This window comes from Dysidea avara, chromosome 3, assembly GCF_963678975.1.
Source record: "Dysidea avara chromosome 3, odDysAvar1.4, whole genome shotgun sequence".
Classification (NCBI taxonomy): Eukaryota; Metazoa; Porifera; class Demospongiae; order Dictyoceratida; family Dysideidae; genus Dysidea; species Dysidea avara.
In genome coordinates, this window is record NC_089274.1 from 2,634,377 (window position 1) to 2,661,361 (window position 26,985).

At 37.8% G+C, this 26,985-nt stretch overlaps 5 protein-coding genes across 10 annotated transcripts in view; 3 read left to right on the plus strand and 2 right to left on the minus strand.

Annotated features, from left to right (window-relative positions):
• LOC136248869 (splicing factor 3B subunit 1-like) overlaps window positions 1-3,316 on the plus strand; it is a 55,436-nt gene extending 52,120 nt beyond the window's left edge. For both annotated transcript variants that reach the window (XM_066040691.1, XM_066040692.1), the window contains 5 exons: window positions 178-363; window positions 1,207-1,479; window positions 2,762-2,978; window positions 3,028-3,102; window positions 3,150-3,316. In XM_066040691.1, coding sequence (XP_065896763.1) covers window positions 178-363; window positions 1,207-1,479; window positions 2,762-2,978; window positions 3,028-3,102; window positions 3,150-3,233 — 835 coding nt within the window. In that variant the 3' untranslated portion in view covers window positions 3,234-3,316. The remainder of the gene's footprint in view (window positions 1-177; window positions 364-1,206; window positions 1,480-2,761; window positions 2,979-3,027; window positions 3,103-3,149) is intronic.
• Window positions 3,317-3,374: 58 nt separating this feature from the next.
• On the plus strand, window positions 3,375-5,224 carry LOC136248870 (paired box protein Pax-6-like). Of its 2 annotated transcripts, XM_066040694.1 has the most exons (4): window positions 3,375-3,646; window positions 3,984-4,080; window positions 4,132-4,276; window positions 4,398-5,224. In XM_066040694.1, the coding sequence occupies exons 1-4, from the start codon at window positions 3,430-3,432 to the stop codon at window positions 4,869-4,871; spliced, it is 933 nt and encodes a 310-aa protein (XP_065896766.1). In that variant the 5' UTR covers window positions 3,375-3,429; the 3' UTR covers window positions 4,872-5,224. The 2 variants fall into 2 exon arrangements, with proteins under 2 accessions (XP_065896766.1, XP_065896765.1); XM_066040693.1 differs by having other exon boundaries at window positions 3,376-3,646; window positions 3,984-4,276; window positions 4,398-5,223.
• On the minus strand, window positions 5,171-13,510 carry LOC136248873 (coenzyme Q-binding protein COQ10 homolog, mitochondrial-like). 2 transcript variants are annotated; one of them, XM_066040696.1, is made up of 5 exons: window positions 13,381-13,510; window positions 13,246-13,329; window positions 8,280-8,472; window positions 6,880-6,975; window positions 5,171-5,438 (listed from the first exon to the last, which is right to left on the minus strand). In XM_066040696.1, the coding sequence occupies exons 1-5, from the start codon at window positions 13,461-13,463 to the stop codon at window positions 5,268-5,270; spliced, it is 627 nt and encodes a 208-aa protein (XP_065896768.1). In that variant the 5' UTR covers window positions 13,464-13,510; the 3' UTR covers window positions 5,171-5,267. The 2 variants fall into 2 exon arrangements, with proteins under 2 accessions (XP_065896768.1, XP_065896769.1); XM_066040697.1 differs by lacking the exons at window positions 13,246-13,329; window positions 13,381-13,510 and adding an exon at window positions 8,583-12,372.
• LOC136248871 (leucine-rich repeat-containing protein 46-like) lies at window positions 13,511-22,130 on the plus strand. Its single transcript, XM_066040695.1, has 8 exons — window positions 13,511-13,645; window positions 13,693-13,801; window positions 15,255-15,301; window positions 15,655-15,764; window positions 18,961-19,030; window positions 20,066-20,178; window positions 21,681-21,736; window positions 21,966-22,130. The coding sequence occupies exons 1-8, from the start codon at window positions 13,575-13,577 to the stop codon at window positions 22,044-22,046; spliced, it is 657 nt and encodes a 218-aa protein (XP_065896767.1). The 5' UTR covers window positions 13,511-13,574; the 3' UTR covers window positions 22,047-22,130.
• A 735-nt stretch (window positions 22,131-22,865) lies between these two features.
• LOC136248874 (uncharacterized) lies at window positions 22,866-26,485 on the minus strand. Of its 3 annotated transcripts, none has more exons than XM_066040699.1 (5): window positions 24,521-26,485; window positions 24,325-24,465; window positions 23,986-24,021; window positions 23,851-23,939; window positions 22,866-23,025 (listed from the first exon to the last, which is right to left on the minus strand). In XM_066040699.1, exons 1-4 carry the CDS (start codon window positions 25,109-25,111, stop codon window positions 23,853-23,855), a joined length of 855 nt encoding a protein of 284 aa, XP_065896771.1. In that variant the 5' UTR covers window positions 25,112-26,485; the 3' UTR covers window positions 22,866-23,025; window positions 23,851-23,852. The 3 variants fall into 3 exon arrangements, with proteins under 3 accessions (XP_065896771.1, XP_065896770.1, XP_065896773.1); XM_066040698.1 differs by having other exon boundaries at window positions 22,866-23,030; XM_066040701.1 differs by having other exon boundaries at window positions 22,866-23,030; window positions 23,831-23,939.
• Between the last annotated feature and the right edge of the window lie 500 nt (window positions 26,486-26,985).

Consider the following 26,985-nt stretch of genomic DNA (forward strand, 5'->3'; position numbering starts at 1 on the left):
ATAGCTACAATGGCTTTGTATTAGCTCACAATGTGCCACTTGTCATGTTATATATTAAGTGATGTAATCTAATGTACAGTTTAGTATATTCATCACATCTCAAATAGCAGTGGTTTAATTAAAGCATCAACTACTGACCAAAGTGTTTTTACAATGTTTGTTTTTGTTGTTGTGTAGACATGAGAAAGTGCAGGAGAACTGTATTGATTTGGTGGGCAGAATTGCAGACAGAGGATCAGAGTTTGTTCCAGCGAAGGAATGGATGAGAATTTGCTTTGAATTGTTGGATCTTCTGAAGGCCCACAAGAAGGCCATTCGTAGAGCCACAGTGAACACATTTGGATACATAGCAAAAGCTATTGGGTGAGGTGTACTATTAGCACCACCATACATGAAGTCCTATACACTAGTAATGATTTAGTGTAAACACTACTCTAATGGTAGGAGTGTACGTGAGTGTCTGGCTAAACAGCTTGATGGTGCTTACATCAGCAAAACCTCCAACAACAACTTTGTATTCAAGTCTCCAATTCTTTTTGCCCCAGTCATGATCCCATTTTGCCTTGCATTGTTGCAATAGTATACTACTGGCTTACAATTATCACAGCGATGTCTTTGAGCTTACAAGGAAACTTGACTGTCTAACTTCATAAGTGTTACTGTTCAGATAAGGTATTGGCATTTAAGTTTGTTTAGTAATATGATATGTTTAAATTGATGATTGTCCACTTTGCTTGATGAGATTGTGTGCTTTCCTTAAGTGGAAATTTTCAATAAAATGATTTGTAAACATCCATTTTGTTAAGCTATGCCTGGAATCTGAGGTCTTTTTAGTCTTTTACATTTGCTAGTAGATCTTTCTATCACTTAGCCATGCTGGTTTACAGTTGAAGAGTGCTGGTATGTTGTTAAGGTATTTTACTGGCTGTCAATCAATGGATCTAACTTGATTATCACCCTGTACCATTAGCCATGCTCTTATGGTGATGTTGTATGGCTGCAGCAACCAATACTGTCTAGGAATGGTAAATAGCTATCACAAAATGGCTTCCCGAACTATTTGCTTGGCCTCTCGAAACAATATGAATAGACAGAAAGAATATAGTGTGGTCTGTGGGGCTGGGTTTCTACTGTGCTTTCCTCCTGTTTAGGAGTGAAGTTATTTTGTTACAATTGTTTACCATTGTTGTTTCTGGTCCTGTATAGACCGCAGGATGTTCTGGCCACGCTGTTGAATAACCTCAAAGTCCAGGAGAGACAAAACCGTGTTTGCACAACTGTTGCCATAGCAATTGTGGCCGAAACATGTTCACCATTCACAGTACTACCAGGATTGATGAACGAGTACCGAGTGCCAGAATTAAACGTACAGAATGGAGTACTGAAATCTCTGTCCTTCTTGTTTGAATACATTGGAGAGATGGGGAAGGATTACATCTATGCTGTCACCCCTCTGTTAGAAGATGCTCTGATGGACAGGTAGGAATATCAACTCAATTAATGGGTTAATCAATAGTATATATTAGTTGTTAAGTGGACCACTTAATTGTTGCACTGCCCTTTACACTAATCTAATAAATTAGTGCTGGAAAGGAAGTTGGCCTAATTGTTTAAACATACAACATAGTATGTTAATTGGTTTTGTTGTGTTGGTGTTAATTTGTGAGCTGTTCAGCAATAAGGTGACCAATATTTCTTATGGGCAGAATGATTACAAGAATTGCTTTTCTGAACTTATTCTCTTTATAAATACAAAGAACTGTTAAAAGTATTTATTTTATTCTCAACAGCATAGTCATCATAGGTTAAATGCCAAATGCATGATTCTATCAATATTATTTTAAAATTCCGTACCAAATTTCCGAAGAAATGATGACGTGCAGATATTTTTATAAGGTGATTACAGCTATATATTTATCTGACAATTACCTGTCTCTGTTATGATGGCCTGTAATGGACTGGCTGAGCCCCCTAAGGGGTTTAGGGTTGTGTGTGAATTGTTGCCCTACCTTGACAACCTGTGTGTTTGAGATACAAAACACCATATGCTTAACTGAAGCCATGCTAGCTAGCAACTAGCTAACTGACTAACAGTACACATCCATCCTACCAGCAGTTAAGGAGATGAAACTTAGGACATCTAGTTGGGCTTTAACTGGTTTCAATTAGGTCCTGGGTGTGTGTTAAGACTTACAAGAAGTTGAACAGTCTTACAACACTACAGTGTATAGGTACTATTATTTCTGGCTTCAAAACTGGGTGTGTGTTTCCTGTGTATTGCAGGCTGCAGACCCCCTTCCCTGTTGTTGGTTCTGTTTGTTGTCTTGTGGTTGTAACCTTATCAACCAGTGATTGTCCTGAGGCTATTTGTATAATGATAATTACACATAGTGGAACAATGAACAGTTGTATATATATACTTGTGCTGTGTCAGAGTTGATTTAATTTATTATTGTAATATGATAGTCTGGCCCATAAGGATTTACTACTACACTGTATTCAGTTGGAAATTTCTTGTAGATAGTGAAATGTTGAATTACAACTTGTACGTATACATTTTTATCACAAGGATTTAAGAGAATTCATTGAAGTTAAAGTATGTCTAGCGTTATAATATGTTTGTACAAGAGAATGGTGTGGTTCAGCCTTTACAGACATTTCTACCACCATGGCTATTGCATGCCAAGATGTGGTGGGTGTATACCCCCATTGTCTAACAATGTGATTGTGTCCTTTAAAAGATTGCATGTCATTTCTGTAGAGATCTGGTGCATAGACAGACAGCCTGCTGGGCTGTCAAACATATGGCTCTTGGAGTATATGGTTTTGGCTGTGATGATGCTCTGATGCATTTGTTCAACTTGGTATGGCCAAACATATTTGAGAATTCCCCTCACATGGTGCAGGCTTTTATGGATGCTGTTGATGGCTGTCGTGTTGCCCTCGGTCCTACTATAGTACTGCAGTATACACTACAGGTTAGTCCAGTATTTGATGCTGAGAAAAATAATAATCTTTTCGTTGCAGGGATTGTTTCATCCAGCTCGTAAAGTGAGAGAGGTCTACTGGAAAATCTACAATATGTTGTATATAGGCTCACAGGTATGATTGAATGTTGTTAGTTAAACTTTATGCTTTTCTCTCCATAGGATTCACTCACACCTGCGTATCCAAGAGTACCGAATGGAGAGAAGAATAATTTTGTTAGAAATGAGCTGGACTATTTCCTTTAAACTGAACAAGCATACAAGCACACCCTGTTCGTAATACCGCATGTATTTTACGTGTTATATTTGTATAATTGAAATTGTTAGAATTCCTCTTGTAGTTGCGGAAATACGAAGCCAGGTACATTCTTCGGAAGTAGCTTATAATTGTCCACGCTATAGCGAATAGATCGTATCAGCGTCAGAAAGCGAAAAGTGAACGATGCAGCCACTACATGGGGCTCCAATCTACTCGTTTGGAACACTCGAGCAGCGAAGTCCTCCACTTTACGACTCCCTCCAATCGCCGGAGCATTCAAGGCCATCGCTACCTACTCAAGTTGCATCTATGCCATCGCAGCCATCTCTGTGTTCTACGGCCTTCCCTTCATGTACATCGACGATCGTAATGGCGCCCACCCCACAGCTAATACACTTCGGTAAGCATTATAAACCTTATATATAATAATACGATTGGTGGTCCGCTTATTTGTACACATAATCACACTAATTTAATATTGTATGTTGTCGAAAACTAATTATGTGGTAGCGTGAGCATGATGACTTAATGGTGCTAATTACCGTAATTTACCATGATTGTAGTATACGAGGGCTTCAAGCTAGCTACTTAAAGGCTGTAGGCTTCCAGAACTGCATTCAGTACGTTCATTCATTTTGTTAGTTGAATTTATAGCTCAGTTTACTCGATAGTAATGTCTGTCGCGTTAACACATGATTTTATGCCAGCTGTATGGGCCTCGCAATTTGTCCCCTTAGGTCCAGCAGCCGTAACGCCAGCAGGGATGCAGAGCTTCCAGACCAATGCTAACTCGCATCCTCCAAGCGTCTTCATCCAGCAGCCAGCAGGAATGAGGTCAGCTATTAATCCACTGAGACCTCCGTCTGCAAGCGAAATATACCGCAGGGGCAAGCAGAGAAGACATCGGACTAACTTCACTGCACAACAGCTAGAGGAATTGGAAGCAGCTTTTGAAAAGACTCGCTACCCTGATGTATTCATGCGTGAGGAGTTGGCCATGAAAATCAACTTGACCGAAGCTAGAGTACAGGTAAGGCGATAACTATGTGTTACTAATATAATTCATAGCTAAAACATCTGTGCAAAGTTTATTAGTGTTAATTAACCGTGATTGTATAAGATTACAGCGTGAATGGTCCTTGTCTCTACAGGTGTGGTTTCAGAATCGCAGAGCTAAGTGGCGTAAAGCTGAAAAAGCTAAAGACCCTGGAGACAGCAACAGCCCGACTGGCGGGACCGCTAATACTAACTCTTCCACAACTTCGCCTCGATCATCGACCACCAGCCTTAGTAGTACCCCAGTGTCTATCAAGCAGGAGTCAAGAACGGAGTCGTGGTCATCTACCTCACCAGTAGAACACAGTCCCGTGTTTACACCGTCTGCTCAAGGCCCACTACACCCTCAATCCACCAGTCCATTTGCAGCATCACCAACTGCATCACAACCACCACAGATCTCCAGCCTGCCCAGTTACCCTAACAATCCAGGACTATCATTTGCAACATCTGGAATCCACCACCCTCACGGGCTGCACAATCCTCAAGGCTACCCTCCTCCATTAACCAATAACTACCCATCCCCTCCTAGCTCAATCACTCACTTCCCTGGACACACCTTACACTAATGATGGTGGGAGGACTAGGTGTATTGCAATTGAAGACACAAGTATTTCATTTTTGTACAAAAAAAATATGTAGAAATTAACTTTGCAACTTTTGTATATTCACTTAATCACTGTATGTTGGTTGATCAATGACAAGAAAATGGTGCTGGTCTCCATTTTGATTTTTTTACATCAGCTTTTTCCATGTATTTATAGTAACACAGTTAGGCATGAGATTGTATATATGCAGTTATAATTCACTGGTATGATGTGTTTGTTTTTGTACTTGTTCATATTTGCAATCAGAAAAAAATAGAATCTAATGTGCAATGAATAATTCTTAATGTAAAAATTTGAATTCAATAAAAACAATATTTGGTCTTAGTAGTGTAGTGTTTATTGTAAGGTATGGGTTCCTCAGGTCTTCATGTCTGCTTCAATATATTTTGTGGCATCTTTTGGGAGGTTACTTTTACCATAGAGCTGAATACAACGTTTCTCAAATGCAGCTGTCATCTGCTTCACGATTTCGTCGTAACACAGAAGTGCCAATTGTGAATGCAAATGAGACCGAAACTCAAATTCTACCTAAAACAGCATTTATATTAACAGCAAAAAAAAAAAAGACTTGGGTAATGCTGAGTGAAGAATGTGTTTATAAGTGCTAGGATAATATGGTGGTTACCTACCTTATCTGGGGAAGGCTTCACCCACTTAAAGTTGAGCAACAGAGACTAAACTTGTAACAGGTGTGTGAGCAATGTGGTACAACACTAATGAGCTGGTCATGTAAGCAAACCAAACACAGCAAATTGTGTGGCATCAAAAAGAAACAAAAAACAGGAAACGTCAAAGGCCAAATGACAACCATTTCCTACAACACAGTGCCATATTAGCAGTAGAGTTCAAAGACTCTCTACACTCAGACAAAATCTTGTTATAAAGTAAGTTAATAATGAAACCTCTTATGACCAACGTTTTTCAAGGTTTTTAGCTATGAATTGTCCTCTTTCAAAGTGCCAGGTATGTCCCTATGACAGTCAAGCTGTGTAACTGTACCAGCAAATATATAGAAAATGCACACCTCCAGAGTAAGTTTCAGAGCTCGTACATACTTAGAATGCAATCCATTTTAACTTGTATGAAATCCTAGGTCTTAATTTTTAATGAAAAGAAATCAGTTTATAGGAAAATAATTTTGCATAGACAACTGAATTGTTTACAGTTACAAACACCACTAAGAAACAAGCCATTTCATCCATAAATGGTAAACATTGGTATAGTTTAGTTTGTAATTGCAGAAGAAGCACACAAATGTCATATGTACATGATTCCTATTCAGTCTTGCCTGAATGGTCAGTATAAATGATTGGCTGAAAGAAGTTCTAAAATACCCATTGTGGTCTTGCACTCTAATTACCAGTAAGAAATTATTACATGGGGGCTACACATCCTGTATAACATGGATTATATTGTATGTGGTAGGTGGAGGGGAATGTTGCAAGAACATGGTAACTAAAATAAGGATGTGGGTGAATTGAAGTAAAATGTCCACAAGTGTAGTGTTAAACTCTAATTACCTTAGTGAGTTCTTATAGCTCAACAAAACAGGACAATGAAACATCAATATGTAGTGTGTGGGTAGGTGGACAGGTAGATGTCAGATAGAAGAATCTACATGTACACATGCACGGTCACATACAAGCACATACATACTGTACTCATTACACGTACACACACGCAAAAGCAAAGCCTTCAGCTGCCACTAAGCGGTCACGCTGCCTAGTGGCCAGCACTGGGGCACTTGTGCGTTACTCAGGTGCTATGAGTCAGCGCAGGCATGCCCTCCTGGGGCAGGACTAGTAACCCGCAGGAGGCTGTAACATGTCTCACAGTTGAAGGTGTGGGCACCCAAAGTTCCACCTGGACCTTCAACTGCTATATGAGACATGGACAGTTGAGTATTTGCTTCCCCACACACTCACGTATGCACACACACACGTAAACCCACACACACACACACACTTACCCCACAATAAACAATACAGCTGTTACTAGTGGGACCAGGTTGGAACTCCCACACGTTCTCCAAGTGTTCAAACAGCCATCCATCATGGGAGATGGACTACATGAGAGACAACATCATCAAATCAATATTGTGCATGAGCATCATAAACTGTGGTACCAGAAATAATCACCAACCAAATTGGAATTATGAGCCATAGTAATAATGTCCTGTTCATTAAAGCTCAGTAGTAGATTATAATGGATGTTGATTGGTTGGATGCTAAACTTAGTCAGAAAATAACCATCGACTAACTACTATTTCTAGTACTGTACATGTATCCATCATCACACAAACTTATCATGTGACATGTAAATCAATAAATACTGTACCAGGAAATCTATTTGAATTTCAATCCTACTGTTCCATTCGTCTTGTCTTTCCTTACTGCAATTATGTGGGTGGTTGTAGAAAGTTACCTCTTTTAAACATGGGCAATAAAATTTTTGGTGAGTGCAAAATTTCTTTTCTCCCCTTTTATTCAAACTGTACAACAGTGACTGTACACATATGAACACTACTCACACCTGTACTGTAAAAAAATGACCACACAGGTTGGACAATTGACTATACACAAGTTTTGGCACGAAATAGGGTAAATTTTAGAGAAGCCAAGTTTTCTGTGGGTTAATTATCACACTAAAATTCATAGAGCAACTGGCCACATTACACAGGTTACCCTTATGCCGCCCATGTTACTACTATTTACTATTTTTTAATAAAAATTAATAGAGCCCACTTTAGCTTGTTAATCTTATTAAGCGAAGCCTCACTTAGTGGACACTTTCAATAAGACCACCTCATCACAGTGGTCAGTGTTAATAGTGTTCTAAGGTGGTCTTCATTATCTCATTAATAAAATCACCTCAGTACTGAGGCCATAGTTGGTGTTTTGAAAGTGGCCACCTTTGATGGAGTTTTACTGTACCTAATGACAAGGTGAAATCGGACTAGGGTAGATAGGAGAAATAGATATACCGACTTATAAATGTGTCAGTTATCACTTTACAGGTCAACGTAACATAAAAGGGTTTCTTAAACTCAACCACTTCAAATCATACACAGTTATATCTTTCATTTCTGTTTTAACAGTCGTACGACTGTGCATGTCTATGACGAGGAAGTTGGCAACAATTACTCAACGTTTCCATGGATGTAATTAGTAACTTAAGTAAGTAGTTATTAGTTATTCAACCAAATTTATACACTGTAAAGTGTACTATAAGTAGTAACATAACCAATGAATATGAATGAGATTATCCTATAACCCACGCAACACTTGTTCCTCATATATCAATTTCCTTTCTTAGTACAAAGCAAGTAGTAAGGGCTTTGAAACTGGTGCTACAATACTGATTACTTACGTGAATTGATTTGTTTGGTTTCACTGTTACGACCGACGTGTAGGATTCCTTGAGTGGGGGAAATCCCACCTCCAGTTTGGCATGTAACACATTTTCTGTTTCCTTTGTGACTACGGAGTCGATACACCATGGAAGAAACTCCTTATATCGTCCAATATGATATACCACACTGTACACTTGCTCCACTCTGTACCTAAGAGAATGGATACGTCTAATCATATGTACCCCATGGAAACCCCAAAAACGACCTTCACAAGGACAAACAATTAGGTCTCAACAAATCTGGCTCCAAATGGTTTTTACCTATATCTGTAGCAGGTTGATCCCAGAGTGTCCATAATAAAGAGGCTCCATAGTATAGGGATGTTGGTTATCAGTTGTGAAACAATAACTGTACAAGCCCCTTGTGACAATCAAGCAAGTAGGCATGTTTCAAATACTTACTATTAGCACATTGGCTACTTTTGTATGTATTATTGAACAGAAAACATCAAGTGCCTTACAATTTATGGCACATATTCACCTTGAAGGCTTCTCTTGAGATAGTCCAGGGGGTGAGATGATAGTAATATGGACGTATAGTGGAACCTGTCAAAGCCAGTTACCTTTGGGCCAAAATTTCTTGACCTCAGTAGGCAGGTGGCTGCTTTAGACAGGGGGATTAGTGTACAAATTCTTCAGTTGGGAGAATTTGAAGTACGTCTTTTAAGAGAGGTGATCTTTCTATACAGGTGGCCATTACGATAGCTTCCACTAGTACTGTACTCCTCTAAACAGAGCTATATACAAGTTCTTGTAAAAAGCAACCTAGATGACACCTAATTTAGTTGCTATTAACAGGTACCATTCAGTTTAAGTCAAAGTTCAAAGGTGAGATTTCTTATGTACTAAAACAGCCCACCATAGCACAAACAGCTGAGATGCATGACAGGTTAGGCTGCCACGGCTGGGTCTACATGGCACCAAAAATGGTAATGATTTTTCAAGTTTATGTTGTGGGCATTAGAATAAACTTCCAAAATTCATGCATGAAAAAGCACCATTGCCCTAATGCAAAACTCTAGTTTTCACAAAAACTCCCACCACAATGGTTGAAGAGGAAGACTGATAAATTAAACAAGTGTTTGACCTACCTAATCCCAACACTTTAGTACCAACTCAAAGTGCTCTAATGTTGATTTAGTACATACACACAATTTGCATACCAAAATCCTCACACACCTTCTTTCAACCACCCCAACACAATGAGAAGCAAGTGCTACATACATGAGTATCTATATACAAGTGACTATATAATTTGCTTGGCACCACATTAGGTTGCAAACCATTACAAGAATCATGATATGAACACCTTCGGAACATGTGATTACCAACTTGTCTTGACTTTCTAGGACAATCTACAGAGATGATATCCTCATTAGTCCACATATAATGTACATGTAGTTTACAGACAATACAATAATTTGATGCCCAAAGCATTTATTCACAGCTGCAAGATCCTGTCTCTTTGTGTATATGTTGTGAGGCAGCACAACAAAGTGGTTAGAGTACCGGCATGGCAATCGCAAGGCTCTGAATTCAATGCTCCACAATACCCAGTTTTTGTTTCCTTGAGCAAGAAACAGTACTCCATTCTGGGGATCTGGTGGCCTGGTGTCAATTGGGGGAAACAAATGCATTGTCTCGCTTAGTGATGTTGAGATCAACTTGTTGTGGAGTTTTGGGCCCCTATCTGTGAAACCTGGGCAGTCCACCTGCAGTGGATTTGTCTGTGCAGACTAAAGTGTTTTAGTAGTGCACAGGCATTCCACTGCTGGTTTGCTGGGTGACAATAGCTGTGTTTTGCAAGGCTTCCACAGGCTGTACTTTACTCCTGGTGTGTGTGTGTGTGTGTGTGGGAGGGGTGGGTGTGTGCATGGACGTATAGTGTGTGTGTGTGTGTGTGTGTGTGTGTGTGTGTGTGTGTGTGTGTGTGTGTGTGTGTGTGTGTGTGTGTGTGTGTGTGTGTGTGTGTGTGTGTGTGTGTGTGTGTGTGTGTGTGTGTGTGTGTGTGTGCTAGCAACAATAATTTCCAATCCAAACATGGTGACAAACACAAACACTCTAAGCACACCAACAGCCAAGAAGCCATATAAACATGGGACCAAACCATACAACATCATTTTCTGGTATTTCGGGAGGGTGCCAGTGGTCTCTACAAACAGGTAGCTATAAAAATCTTTTTTTGAATTTTATTGGTTCTGAGCTGACACCCATGTGACAGCCATATGGGTACACATCTGTTGTTTGTTGTTCAGTGATAGTACACAACACCACAAGTAAGCTGAGCTGAGTGACTGAAGAGAACTGGCTGCTTCATCATTCTCACTAATACTGTACCGCACCACATGGTATTTCACTTTGTATTACAGAGCACTTCCTAATTGAAGTAAAAAGCAATTTTCAATTAAGTTAAGTGATGCAGTGGGCTCTCTTCCTGTGATTCTTCAGTAGGTATCAAAGCACTTAATTCAAATTATGAAACACTTCCTCGAGTACAAAAGGGCTTAAGCACAAGCACAAATAGTTAATAAGATTTGATGTTTCAAGTACAAAATGAAGTACTTGAAAAATGTTTAAAACCATAAAACTATAATTTTCCTTAAAGTTTGCATTAAAATAATAACATAAATACAACCATTAATTTGAATCCTTTGGAATGACAATAACAGATCTGTCAACTAGTGTGCATTGTAATGCCCTCAAGCACTTCATTAAAAGTCTAAAGGACCAGCATAAGCACAATGCTCCTAAAATGTAACAGCTTCAAAACATGTGCAATTATATTGCTTACAAGGTGCTTGAGTGCTTACTCCATGTCTATAGAACTTACTGTATGCTAAGATGTGCAATACCAATAGCATCAGAAACGAAATTAAGTTCATATATAAATGTTGCTGTCCACACGAATAACTTCTAAATAGGTTTGATCCTTGTTGTTAGTCTAATAGCAATAGCTGTGGTATTAGCAAGAACAGCAAGACGAGCCTCAATACATTTATTTGAGCTTTACTATATAGGCAAATAAAATTAATACTGCATTGCAAATAATAACCATGTTGTAAATCAGCTTGACAAGCACATTTTGAAACCCTCTCTTACAATTACCAGATTCTCTAAAATCTACATGGAGTCTAACGTACAAGAACTTTTCCCTCTGTACCTTCTAAGTATTAAACCACAGGTTCGGACACACAGAAATTCAATAACTACAGCAATTATATACAATTTTGCTATAGCCAAAATTTTAGTTGTTTTCAAATAACATCTCAGTTCTCATTTATTAGTTCCCAACTACCATACCCTGCAAACTCAACAACTGCATATGCTTCTCTACCACACCAGACATGTTTTTAAATTATAGTTAATTAATTCCACAGCAGTATATAATAAACTCTAAATAATGTTGGAAACATAAAATCTGACACTTGTTGCCGCACTACATGATACAACTTTACGCCACCCAAGATATTTACTGATCCAATATGATTTCTGGTACTAATGAGTGAAGGGTTGCAGTGTAGCACATATGGATTGCAATATGGCAAGAATAAACATCTAGCTCCTCACTAGAGTAGGTCACCTTGGTATAAAATTAGAAGGGCTGACAGAAGAGTTGTCTCATCATGACATCAGACAGCCATGTTGCTACTCTTATAGTGCATTATGTTAGTAGCTAATGGTAAAATTTAGCCTAGTGTTTCAATTAAACACCACACTGTGCCTAGTTTAAAGCAACACTCATGCAACTGGGTATATTAAGAATTATTTATGTCTCGGGAAATCAATGACCTAGTAAAATGTAGCAAACTTGATTACTTGGTCTGTGTGACTTTCAGCCCTTCACCTTGGCTTTCATTATTCTGTACTTGGGTCATGTGAGAACTTTTTTCAATATTGAGAAACTCACGGTAGCTAGTCTCAAGGCCGATAAAGCATCAGTAAACAATAATTATCATTTACAGCAAAGTAATGTATCTTACTGCTCAAGCAAGGCTGGTAAAATATAATTGAGTACAGCTATTGGATGGTCTTTGGTAGCTTTAGCTGTTTAACAAGTATAAGGAAAAATTTGAAATTTTATATTTGAGTAGAAATACAGAAATAGAAAGTAATGAAAAAAGGGAGGTCATCTACTGGAGAAAGAAATGTCTGGACACAAAGGAGAAGTCCATGATGCATGCACTGTAGCTGCTCCAGTTAGCAAAAAGGCACATCTTGGGATGAAGCAACATTGAACAGTGAAGAAATCAAGCCCATAGTGTTAACCATAGTCAAGTTATGCATGACTGGAGGCATCAGTTAGTTAGTAGAAAATAGGAAATATAAAATTCTACAGAAACATGTTGGAAGGATTTTGGGTCACTCTGAAGGCATTCTTGGACTTGGTTACACTACCATCAAGCTGTTTTGAAGGAAAAGTGAGGCTGATTTTGAGGTGATATTATTGGGCAAGGAAGCCCATGATCCCTACTATACAGTACTGTATGATACACAAGACTATTAGTTTCTCATCCCACCAATACTCAAAATAGCAATTACAGGAAATAAAATAGATCGTATTACTCAGAATGTAATTTTCGTGGTCTGTCTACTAACTCAAGATGTTTCTTATCAAATGCTAACCCACTAGGGACCTGTGAGGAGGCTAAAGAGTGCATTCTGTCACCCAATGGTCCAAAAAATATTGATGTGGCTAGGAAAATGATGATGTAGGCAGGGATGAGTTTATGTGACCCAACGACAATCAAACTTTGGTGATAAACAAGGAGCCTCAGACTTCATTGTTTGTGTCATGTTCTACAAAATATTAACAGCTAAACTCAGTGGCAGAACATTTGATGCTTGGTGTAAATAACATTTGGTGGATTGATATGGTGATAGATCACGAGACATACAAATGACGTCAACATGAATTTGAACATACCCGAACACTTTCTGTTGAGAATAACGTTTTCTCTTGTCACAGAATAATCCTAGGTACCGTCTCGAAATTACCTGTCCTCCACTCCTGGAGTTATAAGAATCGTGGATCGAGTTTACCAACAAACCATTCTCTTACCATCTCACGTCAAGGCCTGAAAGCGAACACGGTGAAAATAGTGACTTGAGTCGTCCACGACAAACAGAACAAATAAAATTCATTATCTTGTTGTTAGCGTTAGTAGCGTAGCAATAGGTAGAAATATTTATATAGGCGCTTATTATAATAAGTTTATTATACAACAAGACAACGACCCGATCACTTTTCTTGATATGATCTCGTTTTCTCTAATCTGTAAACGAAACTTGCCGTATGTAGAAGAGACAGAAACTCACGATGAGCTGTAAGTGTTCTTAGTACTAATACAGTAGTCTAATACCAACGTTACAGGGCTGCTAGAGTGCTCAAGCTTACACACATTCGTTTGGACCGCGAGTCACTTACCGCCATTGACAACCTTGACTGTTTAGGGCCCATCACCAACCTCTATCTGCAGCAGGTAGGCGACTATATAGTATTAGTAATTATTTACTGTATTTATATCTCATCAGTCATGCATTGCATAAAATGAGTTGTGCAAAACTTAGTGTGTTGTACAAAGCAACAAAGAAATCCCACCTCCTTACTAACATCAAAGAGATCATGTTTTTGTTTCCCTTCATAACCAATGTTGGCGGTACTCGTATGCTGACCCTTAACAATCAGTTTTAATTTGTGTTTGCCACTGTCAAAGTTACCACATGCAACTGTTCTATATCCACAGTGTTATGATATGTGACTCTAAATGTCAAGATTGAATTTTGCTTTGATCGTTTGTCTTAGCATTGACACATTATTTTTGCCACACATTTCTGTACTGTTTACTTACATTTGATATAAGTTAGAAAAATAACTAGTATCATATAGCCAGACCACCTTTTTGTTTTGTCCCTACCCACACACACATGCATGCACACACGCGCGCGCGCGCGCGCACACACACACACACACACACACACACACACACACACACACACACACACACATACACATAAAAGAAATAATAAGCGGTCTACCTGCATTCAAGACTAATTGCTTTGCACCTAAAATTGGCCTTTTCTATTGACCCATTTTAGTTGTGATCTTAGATGGACACCCACGTTTGTTGGACACAGATCTTGTATAGGATTGGTGCTTTAGACTGCAAATTCTGCAGCTTTTATACAACTCTTTTGCATTACTTGCATTTGCTCTTTACAACACTGTACTAGCAGTATCAGATTGTGGACCTCCAGGAGTTATACAACAGTAGTGATGTAAGCTCCTAACATTACTGGTGAGCATTCTGTGCTCTTAAGCGGTTTTGATTGCAAGATTGAGATACTCCAATAACATAGTCACATGCTCTAATAAAGCAGTCATGTTGAATGTACTGACATTTACATTTCTGTTCGAAAAGCGTGGTGTAGCGTGTGACTGTGTAGCATAGCAGTTAGTGTGATGTAAACTCAGTCTCTGGCGGTAATGATCAAGTCTATGTTACGTTTATGCTCACATCCCATGTGGGCATTACACGATTTGCAAATTTCAGTATTGTACACATGATGCTTCTCAAAAATTTCTTTCACATATTTAATTCTTAGGGCATGAGTTTTCCATGTGCCCAATATCCTTAGCATGACTGAACCCTTTAAGCTCCTCTGCCTCTAAAAAAGTATAATAAAAGGTTTAATTATGCCGGACTACTTGTTCACTAGTTTCTATTTCTGCGTAGTATTAAAGTATGGCAGAGAATAAGCCTTGATAAATTTGCTATAGGGTTTCAAAACAAAATTTTCTGAGTTTGTTTTATAAAGTACATTTGTATGTATGTACATAGATTGTATTAGGTTTAAACTTTACACATGTGTCAAACTCTTCAAACTTGCCAAACACTCTTTCTACACATTTAACATGGCGTATTAACATTTTAGAATTTAATCTCAAAACTGGAAAATCTTGAAACACTTACCAACCTAAGGTATGTAGTGTGCTGTGGTGTGATACAGTGGGTAGCAGCAGATAGAGGTACTGCACTTAAAGTACAAATAATGTGACTATATTTGGATTACAGGGTTTGTCTATTAACTGTTGTAATGTTTCAGTTAAAAACCACACTATGTTTACTGCACATGTCACATGTACACTTTTGTAGAGTAAGTGTAGCTTGGCTGTTTTGGCGTGAATATTATTATTATTTATTGTTTATTATTAGCACTTTACAGTGATCAGCACTGAAGGTCTGACAGCAACATGTGCTGCAGCCTTAATAGATTTTATATTTGGTAGGGTATTCTCTTCATTTCTTTAGCATAGTTTTGTCATGGTGTACAGGTTTTTAACAATCAGTAATAACAAGATCAAGAAGATGGAGAACCTTCTCTGTTTGACATTACTACAGTTCCTGGATCTCTCTTATAATCAAGTAGATCAACTGGAGGAAGGTAGTAAATCTTATGTGTGCTCTATTAGAGTGTTTTCAACAAGGGATATAGGTTTTATTGGAATCAATGTTGTAAACATACCAAATAGCCTGACCAATTTTATTAAAATATCCGAACATCATTGAAGGAAATTTCATTCAAGCTCTGTATACATTTAGTAGTGGGCGATATTGATAATTCTAATCAGTGCAGTATATATAAGGTGGCAATGTCACACCTGTATAGCCTTGTGTGGCCAGATCCTATTTTCTCAGGGCGACACTTATCGATTTTCAATTATAAGTGCCTCCTTGAAAACGGGTCTGGTCCAGAATCAACACATGCCCTGAGCTAGAGCTTGGGTCAATTTTCATTTTAAATTTCAAGCCATGTACATACTGGAAATTCCACAAACGATTGCCAGTAGCGGTGATAAGACACTGCCCTTTTCAACCTTAGACAAACAGCCCCAGTGTCTCTCATCTACTACCAGCAATCATTTGTGGCATTTCCGGTGTGTACGTACGTGGTTTGAAATTTAACAGGAAGTATATGTATGACGAAAGTTGATTAAACACCCCGAACTCTAGCTTGGGGTGCAAAAACAATTTTGTATATTAATTCTGGACCAGACCCCTTTTCGACTGGGTGCTTATAATTGAAATCGATAAGCACCACCCCAAGAAAATAGGGTCTGGCCATGCAAGACTAGCACCTGTAATGAAAGCAAGGAGTTATGTAAACTAGAATATAAATATTTCACCGAAAAGCCACAGTATTGTCAAGTTATGAATAGAGCTTAGTGATATACTGGTATGTATCATAGGAGAAGGTATTTTAATAATATCATTACTGTACTGGATGAGTTTAGAAAATACTACCACACAGTCTAGAGTTAGATGACAGAACATTATCCTGTTATTTCCTGCGAAAACTTTCTACTTGCATTAAAGTCATTTTAAGATGCTTCATCAACTTTCTGTCACACTTTCCAAAAGAGAAAGTTTCTTTTTTGTTGATATTATTAAAAATACAATAGTTATTATGTATTTGTACTGTGATATTTTCTGTAATGCCATACTGGTTTTGGCAAATCTCATACCGCCCAGCTCTAGTTAAGAATTAATCTTTTAGTAATGGAATGCTCTCACTACATTTATACCCAATGGTATCCTGTAATTGCTATCAGTATTTGCAATATATTGAGGTATTTCAGTTATGATACCAAAAATACCGTTTGGTATGTATCAAGGCACACGGTAGTGTGTCGTGCGGCTCAAGAAGCCGACGCGCAACACCATGAGTATATTGACAGGAAGAAAGAAAACATGATTTTTGCACCTCCGTAGCTCTGTGCTGCCTTAACAAAACAAGACGAATTTTGCTGTGAACATGCCCGCCAACTTCAGTACTCCACATACCAAATTTGAGTAAAATCGTTTCAAGCGTTCCCGAAATATGCGACTTCAAAAATTGGCTTAGTTTTTTCATTTTTTAAAAATTCTTTTTCTTCGTCTTTTTGTAATCTTACAAAAACTGCCATAAAATGCGAACGTCATATCCGATTGCCTTGAAATGTGGCACACAGAAGAGGGGTATAAAGGTACATCTTAGTACCAAGTTTGGCTGGAATACAATAAACAGGCAAAGAGTTATTAGTGATTATTCATGAAAATAATACCAATATGTTGTCACGCCTACAGGGTAAACTGCTCACGGGAAGAAGCTGAGAATTGGTGGGTGAATAGGTTAACTATTGAACCTCAAACCTTTTGTGGTTTGAAAGAAATCGAGCTAAAACCACGAAGATACAATGAAAAAACCAACAGTGTGTAACAATTATGCAATCGAGATTAGCAAATAAAAATGATTACTTGCCACGCCTACCACAAAAACCACTTGGAGTAATGCTTTGAAAATCACTGTACAGATGTAGTAATCATCTTAGAAAGGCTCTTCAATGGTGTAGAAGAATCAGACTTAAAGCCACAGAGTTATAGCACGAAATCCAACTTGGTGTAGCAAGTGCAAGATTGAGATACTCTAATAGAGCAGTCATCCTAATAGAGCAGTCACCCGAAGAGAATTCAAGAGATCAGCTAGAAACAAGTAACCCGTATAGAGATCAGCTACAAACAAATCATCCTGTAGAGAGTTCAGCTACAAACAATTTACCCTGTAGAGAGATCAACTACCTTGTAGAGAGTTCAGCTATGAAAAGATCACCCTGTAGAGAGTTCAGCTAAAGAAGTCATCTTGTAGAGAGTTCAGCTACAAAGAAACCACCATGTAGAGAGTTCAGCTGCAAACAAATCACCCTGTAGAGAATTCAGCTAGAAACAAATCACCCTGTAGAGAGATCAGCTAGAAGAAGATACCTTGTAGAGAGTTCAGCTACAAAGAAACCATCATGTAGAGAGATCAGCTACAAACAAATCACCTGTAGAGAGTTCAGTTACAAACAAACCACCCCGTAGAGAGTTCAACTACAAACAGATAACCCTGCAGAGAGTTCAGCTAGAAACAAGTCACTCTGTAGAGAGAATCCTGTAGAGAGTTCATCTACAAGCAAATCACCCTGTAGAGACTTCAGTTACATTTCAAGTCACCCAGTAGAGAGATCAGCTGCAATAAAGTAATATATGTATTATATATGTGATTTGTACATTTACTGATAAAATCAGAAATAGTTATAAAGTATTAAAATCTACTTCATCTTTTTCCTGTGGTAAAGAAAAAAAGATAGGTTAAAAAAGCCCCAAAGCCGGCCATATGGCTTTGGGGTATACAAATACAAAAGGAAGTGAAATCTAATCCAAAACAGCCAAGCTGTGAAAAAGGAGTGGCGCCCTCAAAAAGGCTATGGTGAAAAAAGATGTGAAATCCAAGGTGGCGGCCAAGAAATGGCTGTGATGGTAGGTTAATGGTAAAAAATTTAATAATGACAATTCAGGTGAATTTTGTACCAAGACCAAGCGACACAAAATTCACCTGAATTGTTGTTATTAAAATTTTTACCATTAACCTACCATCACAGCCATTTCTTGGCCGCCACCTTGGATTTCACATCTTTTTTCACCATAGCCTTTTTGAGGGCCGCACTCTTTTTTTACAGCTTGGCTGTTTTGGATTAGATTACAACATCTCAAAATATATCTGTATACATCATTACTGCTTGTGTCACTGCTCTATAGTTCATTATGTTATGTTTGTGTAGATCAAGTTCCTACTGGTGTGATGATCCTGATGTTAGCTGGTAACCCTTGTGTCAACACTGATGGATATAGGTAAGTTTCTCCAGTGTGATGATAACCAGTCTAGGATGGTATACGTACACATATTAGGTTATTACTCGGGTTTGTGATAGACTCAGCAGGGGTAGATCCAGTTTGTAAAAACCCTGGGAACTTTGGAGCATGGTTTATTGTAATTTCAGTCTAGCTAACTGTACCTAGTATATTTCATAGCAAATTGTAACATCTAAATTAGAGGTAGTTTATTGCATATAAAGATGCTGGGCAAATGATTGCAGTAGAGATATGTTTTGCCACTATGAGAGTTTGCAATAAGTATTTCTTTGACTGATAACTGGTTTTGGTTAACTGAATTTAAATTAGAAAAACCTGTCAGTTGCTCATCAAGTAATTAATATTAAGGCTATTCCAAAAGGGTGTGTTCCATGGAATCCTTGCCCAGCTCAGAGATTTGTTCCTAACAAGTAGTAGTTGATGTTGGATGTTTGTGATAATGCCACAACAATAGCAGAATCCACCATCACAACAAGATCTCACGCCAATAACATTTTAGTTTCATTTGCAAGAACAGACACTTATCAGCACTCATTCGGACCTAATGCTTGTAGCATCTAGAATAGCTTACCTAATCACGTCAAAGAAATTACCTCTATTGAACAATTTAAGAACCAAATTAATCAATTGTAATTGCATAAATGTCCCCCCCCCCCCCCCCCCCTTCCCGTCTAAAGTCTTCAGCGAAGTTGACAGAATAAAATAAATATTCATTTTAATTGTAAGAGTGACTGACAAAATTTATGATTACTCAGCCAACATTTGGGACCTGAACTACAGTAAAACAACACCCTGAATAGTGGATGAATCAGGACACTTGTTCAAGGTTCAATGTTACGCGTAGGCTCCTGAAATCAAAACACCTTACTAATATGGACACTTTCAACTGCATGGTCCCAAAATAAAGGCATACACTGCAGTCCACAATGGACAACTTTATGTGGTCATTTAAGTATGCTATTGTTTATTTTATCAACCAATGTATATAATATTATCTTGGTGTGTGGTTCACAGTCAAAGATTGATGTCAAGATTGGCAAAGTTGAGACAACTTGATGGAGAAACAATTAGAGAAGATGAAGTAAAGGATGAAGCATTAGTAGTGAATAATGAACCAGTTCCATTAGGTACATCACACCGATAGTGTTATTAACAGTGATGTATCTAGACTATCTGGTTGGATAAGGCCTACGAGATTTACAGCCTGTTGCGGGGCCCTTATGTAGTACCACTTTTTTGTTGCCAAGGTTTTTGCCTGGTACCAAAGACAGCCCAGAGTCTGGAATACCCCTACAACAATAGAAGCTAGTAAAATTATTAACAATAGGTGTAAGATTTTCTCTACTTATTAACTATAGTGATTGTTGATACAATGAGGACACTTAGTATAAGCAGTCAGAGGTTGTAACTGTAGACATTTACAAAACTGTTCACACAGACATAATGACTGCTCTATTAGAGTATTTGACTGTTGTGTAAGAGTCTTTCGATCTTTGGTATGCCCACTCCTAGATATGCTACTGGTCATTAGTTAAGCAGTCACTCAAGCTGGGTTACAACAGTACTACAGTATATATACATCCTAAGCCATATAATACCAGTAGTGGATTTAAATGCATTTATACTACAACCAGTAACTGTCATTACAGTGGAACCTCTCTGGCTTGCAATAACTATTTTAGAGATGAATATGTATGGAGTCAGCCTTGTTAGATTTGGAGACCTTTCTTAGTGCAGATATTCTTTTTAAGAGGTTCCACTGTAAAGAGTACAATTAGAGCTGGTAGTAACTCAGAATAACATTACGAATAAAACAATATTACTATTATCCAAATTTTGACAAAACTTCGATATTACTGCAATATTCAGCACAGAATGCTTGCCTTGAATATTGTTGTAGCCCAGAATGGTTCACATCACGTGTCATCATCAACCATGGCTGCAGATTAGGCACTGAAAATATTCTAACAAAGCAATCAAACACTCTAATGTCACAGTCACAGTAAAAAGTATTCAAATTAAATGTGTAATTTTATCAACTCTATAAAAACAGTGAATATTGTGTCATTTTTCAATACTGCCCAGCCCTAAGTACAGGCATGGTTAGACAGAACTTGTGATTGTTATCTCCAATTGTAGGCCATCCATTACTTTATGTGACACATTGCTGATACATCATTGTGTATTTATTTGCTAAAATTACCAATGGTTGCTCTATTAATGGGTATATCATAAACTGTGAAATCTTGGCAAGGCTGAATATGCATGTTAAAGTTTTACTACATAGCTACCATTTAGCTAGTTTGATCTACAATAAACAATGAATAAAGTTCTTTATACTTAGTCCTGTTAATTATGGTATAGTGGGACCTTTCCACTCTGAACACCTTGGGACCATGCTAAAGTGTCCCTATTAAGAGGTGTCCTGATTTCAGGGGTCTAAATGTGTATACACTAATACAAATGGGACCATGTCCTGAGCTCTTATTAGGGTGCTCACTGTATTTGATCTTTTTGTTGGAATGATTTAATATAATTTGCTGTACCACATCCAACTTAGGTACCAGCATAATCCGCTCTAATAGAACACACACTGTGTCAATATTATAGATAAACTCTATTCCTTTAGTGATGGAAGGTATTACTCTGAAGATACAAGAGAGAACTCAGTCAAGACTACAAGAGGTACAGTCACTACTAAATAATAAATATTGCTGCATTGAAATAAACTGTAGCAGATTATCCTTAATATTTGCATGGCCATCACATACTGTTGTGAACCTATAGATAATCACATGTCCTTAAAGTAGTTATGTTATTAAATTAAACCATCTTCAGTGCTGAGAGATTTATTACCTTAAACTAATGTGTCCTAGAATTGATACTTAGTGCTTCTTGTTATAATCTTTTTTAGATGCACAAGATTCACTCAGAACATAAGAGTCAGTTAGAACAGCTACATCAACAGTATGATAAGCCAAGCAAGAAAACATAGCAATACACATTACTGTATGGAATTACATGTTTGTTATATCACATGATCTGTAAAGATTGTAACAAGAGATTTTCCAGCTGCCAATTTCTCTACCTTGGATAGCCTATTGTAGGCTACATATCAGTAAAGCCTTTTATTGTATAGAATTATAGGCTTGAAAATGTTTATAGTTTTTGAAACTACAAGTGGAAGGAAAAAATAGAAGATTAGGGATCAAAGAATAAAAAGGTAGTGAAACAAGAGAGGTTGCCTATACTAGCAGATATACTAATGGACATTTAATCCCTATATTTCAGCCTGTAATTATCACCATGACTGAAATGGGGATTTAGTATGTCTATTATTATTCTTCTCGGTAATTTTGAAATTATACTCAGCAACTCATGTTCTGTATAACTGTTACAGCATATTATATCCTTTGCTTGTGTGTGAGAGTAAAGGTCGATAGTGTGTATGCATGCATCCGTATGCGCACATGTACAGTGCGAACAGTGAGTGTGTGTACCTATGTGTAGTGTGTATGTGTGCACATGCATAGACATACTCCACGGGACTCAATATACTCCAGCACAAAGATAACAGCTAGTGTGTATAGTTATGCATCATGCAGAAACAGATTCTCTGTTACTTTATAAATTTTACCAACCAATCACTACATTTGAATCACTACTGTAATCCAATCTTAAGAATGTTTCACCGGTATACCATTGAGTGATAAGTGAGAGATTTGAGATTTGGTTACATGCATAAGAGTTGTATATATAGTCCTTTGAAAAACTCACTGCTATAAGATTTATATTGCAACCCTTACTACTTCGGTGCACTAGTACATGAAAGCTTTTTCTGGTGCTAATTTTATTGCAATGCAGGGAGCAGCAACTAAGTATACAGTTTATGCAGAAACAGCAGTGTGCAAGGTGTTAATTTCAATTGCAATCCTGTGAATGGAAGATCATTCTCTGCGACTTCTTCTTGTTTTCTAAAATGAGGAACAGATAAAATAAACTGAGGATCATATAAAATACATAGTATTATTCTGTAATTAAGACAATAAAATAACCCTTTGTAAATTGGCCCAAATGATGGGGTTGTATATTAACGTTTCTTAGCTATGTATATTATCATACTACAAGCAGGAGCAAACAGGTGCTTATGATCATGAGCTCCTGTTACAAGACACCTCTCTACACACAACTCACACTGGCAATAATGTAGTAACTATGATACCAAACCTAATGAGGAATTGAAATACTCTATGCCACTGAGCTTCATTCCTATAGCTCAATTTCATTTGTACCTGACTGGGATCCATCACAATATTATGGGCTTGAAAATTCATTGCCTAAAAGGCTTACTAATAGTCACACGTTGCAATATACAATTAAACTTATGTTGAAAAGAACAAAGCTGGTATATTTAGTGGCTATACAGATAGTTTTGTTTACATGCTTAAACTCAGTATTGTAATTTTTCATGAATGGGAGAATAAGAAATTTTTCACAAAATTAATTATGATGTCAATATTAAAGGTATAGTTTGTATTTACTGAAATTCTCAAGAAGTAGCCTGCAATTAAAAGTATTCATGGAATCTCCTGTTTTTTGTGTATTCAAGTACACAATACATGGTGCCAGTGGCCACTGACACTGTAATGTTCCTATTCTTTGGGAGGGGGAGAGAGAGGAGAATTATTTTGCGATATACGTAGAAGTGTTATTTGGGACCTTTAGACATTATTTTGTATAGTTGTTGTATAAAGAGATGTATATAGAGATGTAACACACTTGCATTTAGGGTAGTTTACCTTCACACATACGGTGTACAAACTCCTGTTACCATCTGTACATTAGACTTGGTGGGCCTTTCATATGCTTCCAATGACGTTGGTAGATTCTAGTTGGTGAATACATCAAATTATCCTATGCACCTGAATACTTACTTTGTAGTCATTCCACACAGATTTCTTTGCTGACACCTGGATAGTAAAATGATCAACTGCATAACGTTATACTTACGGACTAAGTTTAGGAATTATAGGTGTTTCTGAAAACTTTGCAGAATAGTTTTTGCAGAAAGTGAAACTTTCAGAGTGATCTGGAGGTACAACCCCAAAAGCTGTAGAATTTCTGCAACTTAAAATTGGTGCTAAACCTACAGTAACTATTTCTCAAGAGGTTTTTCACCTGGAGAATAGTTCTCCTTCCCCTTAGAATAGTTTATGGTTCCCATAGCTACCACATACATGTATGTACAATTCTTATTAACAGGTTACTATTACATTTTCTTCTGGACCTAGTAGGCAAGGGATGATCTTAGGATTACAATAAAATCTACTTTCAAAAGTCTCTCTTGGTTGATAGTTCACTTCTGAGCTGACTAGGTCAACAACGTCATCTGTCAATACTGGCAAATTGTCTTGCTACAATAATATAACACAGATAAGGATATTGATATATGTACTTTAACCCACTTACTTCATCAATTGGCTGTACTGGAAGTGGATAGCAATGTGCTTGCACAGGATTGATCACAGCATTGTTACCTTTCAAGTAGTCATAATCTAATGATTGCTGAGGTAAGTGCATGCATTCAGTTGCATTCAGCACAGCAGTAAAATTGATAGGATTTTTCCCACCACTGTCATAAACTCTGTTTTCATCAACAGAAGCAGGCTGTGAGCTGACAACATATGGAAGCTGTTGATAGTGAACATCATGGGGATGATAGTTATGTGGAGTATTATTTTCTTCAATGTTAGTAATCTCAGGTAGAAGAATACTGTCATCATTATTACCACCATTATCTCCATGCTTGTTGGTAGTATTATTACTTCCTTTACTACCATTATTGATAGGTGTATATCCTCTTCCGTTTCTCCCAGTATTTCCTCCACTGCTACTATTGTTATTAGCAGCTCCCCCACCTCCAGCATTATTACTTGCACACCTCCTACCATGATAAGTTTTATCACTTGGTAATTTTTTAATGGTAGGAGTAAAGTCACTACTAGCCAGCACAGTTTGAAATGGCTTAAGAGAAGCATTATTATTAAAACTCAGTGGCATACCAGCGTCTCTAAATATGCTAATTGGCTGGCCAGCAGAGGAACAATTTGTTGGTGGACCACATTTTTGATGGCAATAGTCCTTTAGCGTAGTGGACTTTGGGAAATTTGATCTTCCACAAATCACAACACATTGTTGTGGCTGTATGCTACAGGTGGGTTCTTCGAACTAGTGTAAAATGGTGTAATCCTTCTCCTCTTCAAAACTGGTTTCTCAAAAAATGGAACTCTGGCTGGGGCATATGGTGGAAGCTTCAATGGAGATTCTTTTGGAAGCTTAGGTGGAAGTTCTTGTGGAAGTTCATATAAACATGTTTTGACTTCCACTGGGATGCTCTCACTGAAGGACAAAGTATCAATGAAACACTTTTCTAGAAAATACAATATGTGCATCAAAGCTGTTTTGTCATAAAACCAAAATGTATTTTTAACTGTGTAAGTGACAATACGTGCTTTTGTAGGTAGCAGATGCATACTCTGGAGATTACCACATGTTGTACCACTGCATTCAATGTGTGGCAGTACAGTTGTAATCGATGTGTACAGCCCAGTAATTGGCAGCATAGTCTTAGGAATAAAAGTGGAGCAACTGCTACAATCCTTTGTCAGCACATCTTGCTGCCATAAATACAACACAATCCTCACGTACATGGCCTCATGAATGCAGAATCCAAGTATCTTTGGGTCACAGTAGGAATTTCCCACTTTTATTATTCCTTTAACCAAGGTGAATTTTCCTGTGATAACCTTGCAAATCGATGAATCTTGAGTAAAAGTTCTAGTGATTGTGTCTATTGCAAGGTTAGCTTCAAGGTGCTTGGATCTATAAATGCATTTCTTATTAAAGTCTTGAAATAAGCAGATTGAGTAAATATGATTGAGGGTACTTTTACAGCTTTTATCTGCATTATAGCTTATAATCAAAAGAGCATTGAAAACAAGATGGCATTTATTAGGTGTTTCAATAATATTGTTTGCCGAGATATGACAGGAACAATCTGATTGTGGGGCTCCTTTGCATACTAAATTACATGATGGCAAGCAGTGAAACTGTTGCTTTGCTATAATACCAGGCTGCACAACTGCATTTGCTATGATTACTAAAATATGCAAGGCATTCTTTAAATATGTGGCAGGTTTAATATTAATGACTTTAATGACACAAGGTGGAGGGTATTTATGTCCACTGCATTCAGTTTCTTGTATCTTAGCTGGTGTGCAAGTACTCACCAAGTGACTATTATCAGAATTATCCAATGATATGATGTCTTCTGGATCTTGTGAAGACTTACTTAACGCAACTATTGGATCAGTGAAATTAACGGAAAGTGTATTATCAAGACACACGATAGTGTGTCGTGCGGCCCAAGAAGCCGGCGCGCCACACCGTGAGTATATTAACAGGAAGAAAGAAAACGCAATTTTCACACCTATGTAGCTCTGTGATCCCTTATCCGATTGGAACCAAATTTGCTAGAGACGTGCCGCCCAGTTAGGGCAGTCTACATACCAAATTTGAAGAAAATCGCTCAAGCCATTTCCGAGATACGAGCGAACAAAATTTCGTTTTAATTTCTTCGTTTTTTTCTTCTTCATTTCGCACACTTCGCAAAATTCGCCATAAAACACGAATGCGTGCTTGGATTGGGCTGAAATTTGGCACACTTAAAGGGCTCATTAAGGCGGATCTCCGTACCAACTTTGGTAGGAATCCGATGAACATTCACGGAGTTATGACCGATTATTTGCGTAAAATAAGGTCGAAGGTCTGTCACGCCTACAGGGTAAACCCCTTGGAGGAATCAGTTGAAAATTGATATGTAGATGGAGCAACCATCGTAGGAGTGCCTTTTTGTGGTTTGAAAGGAATCGAGA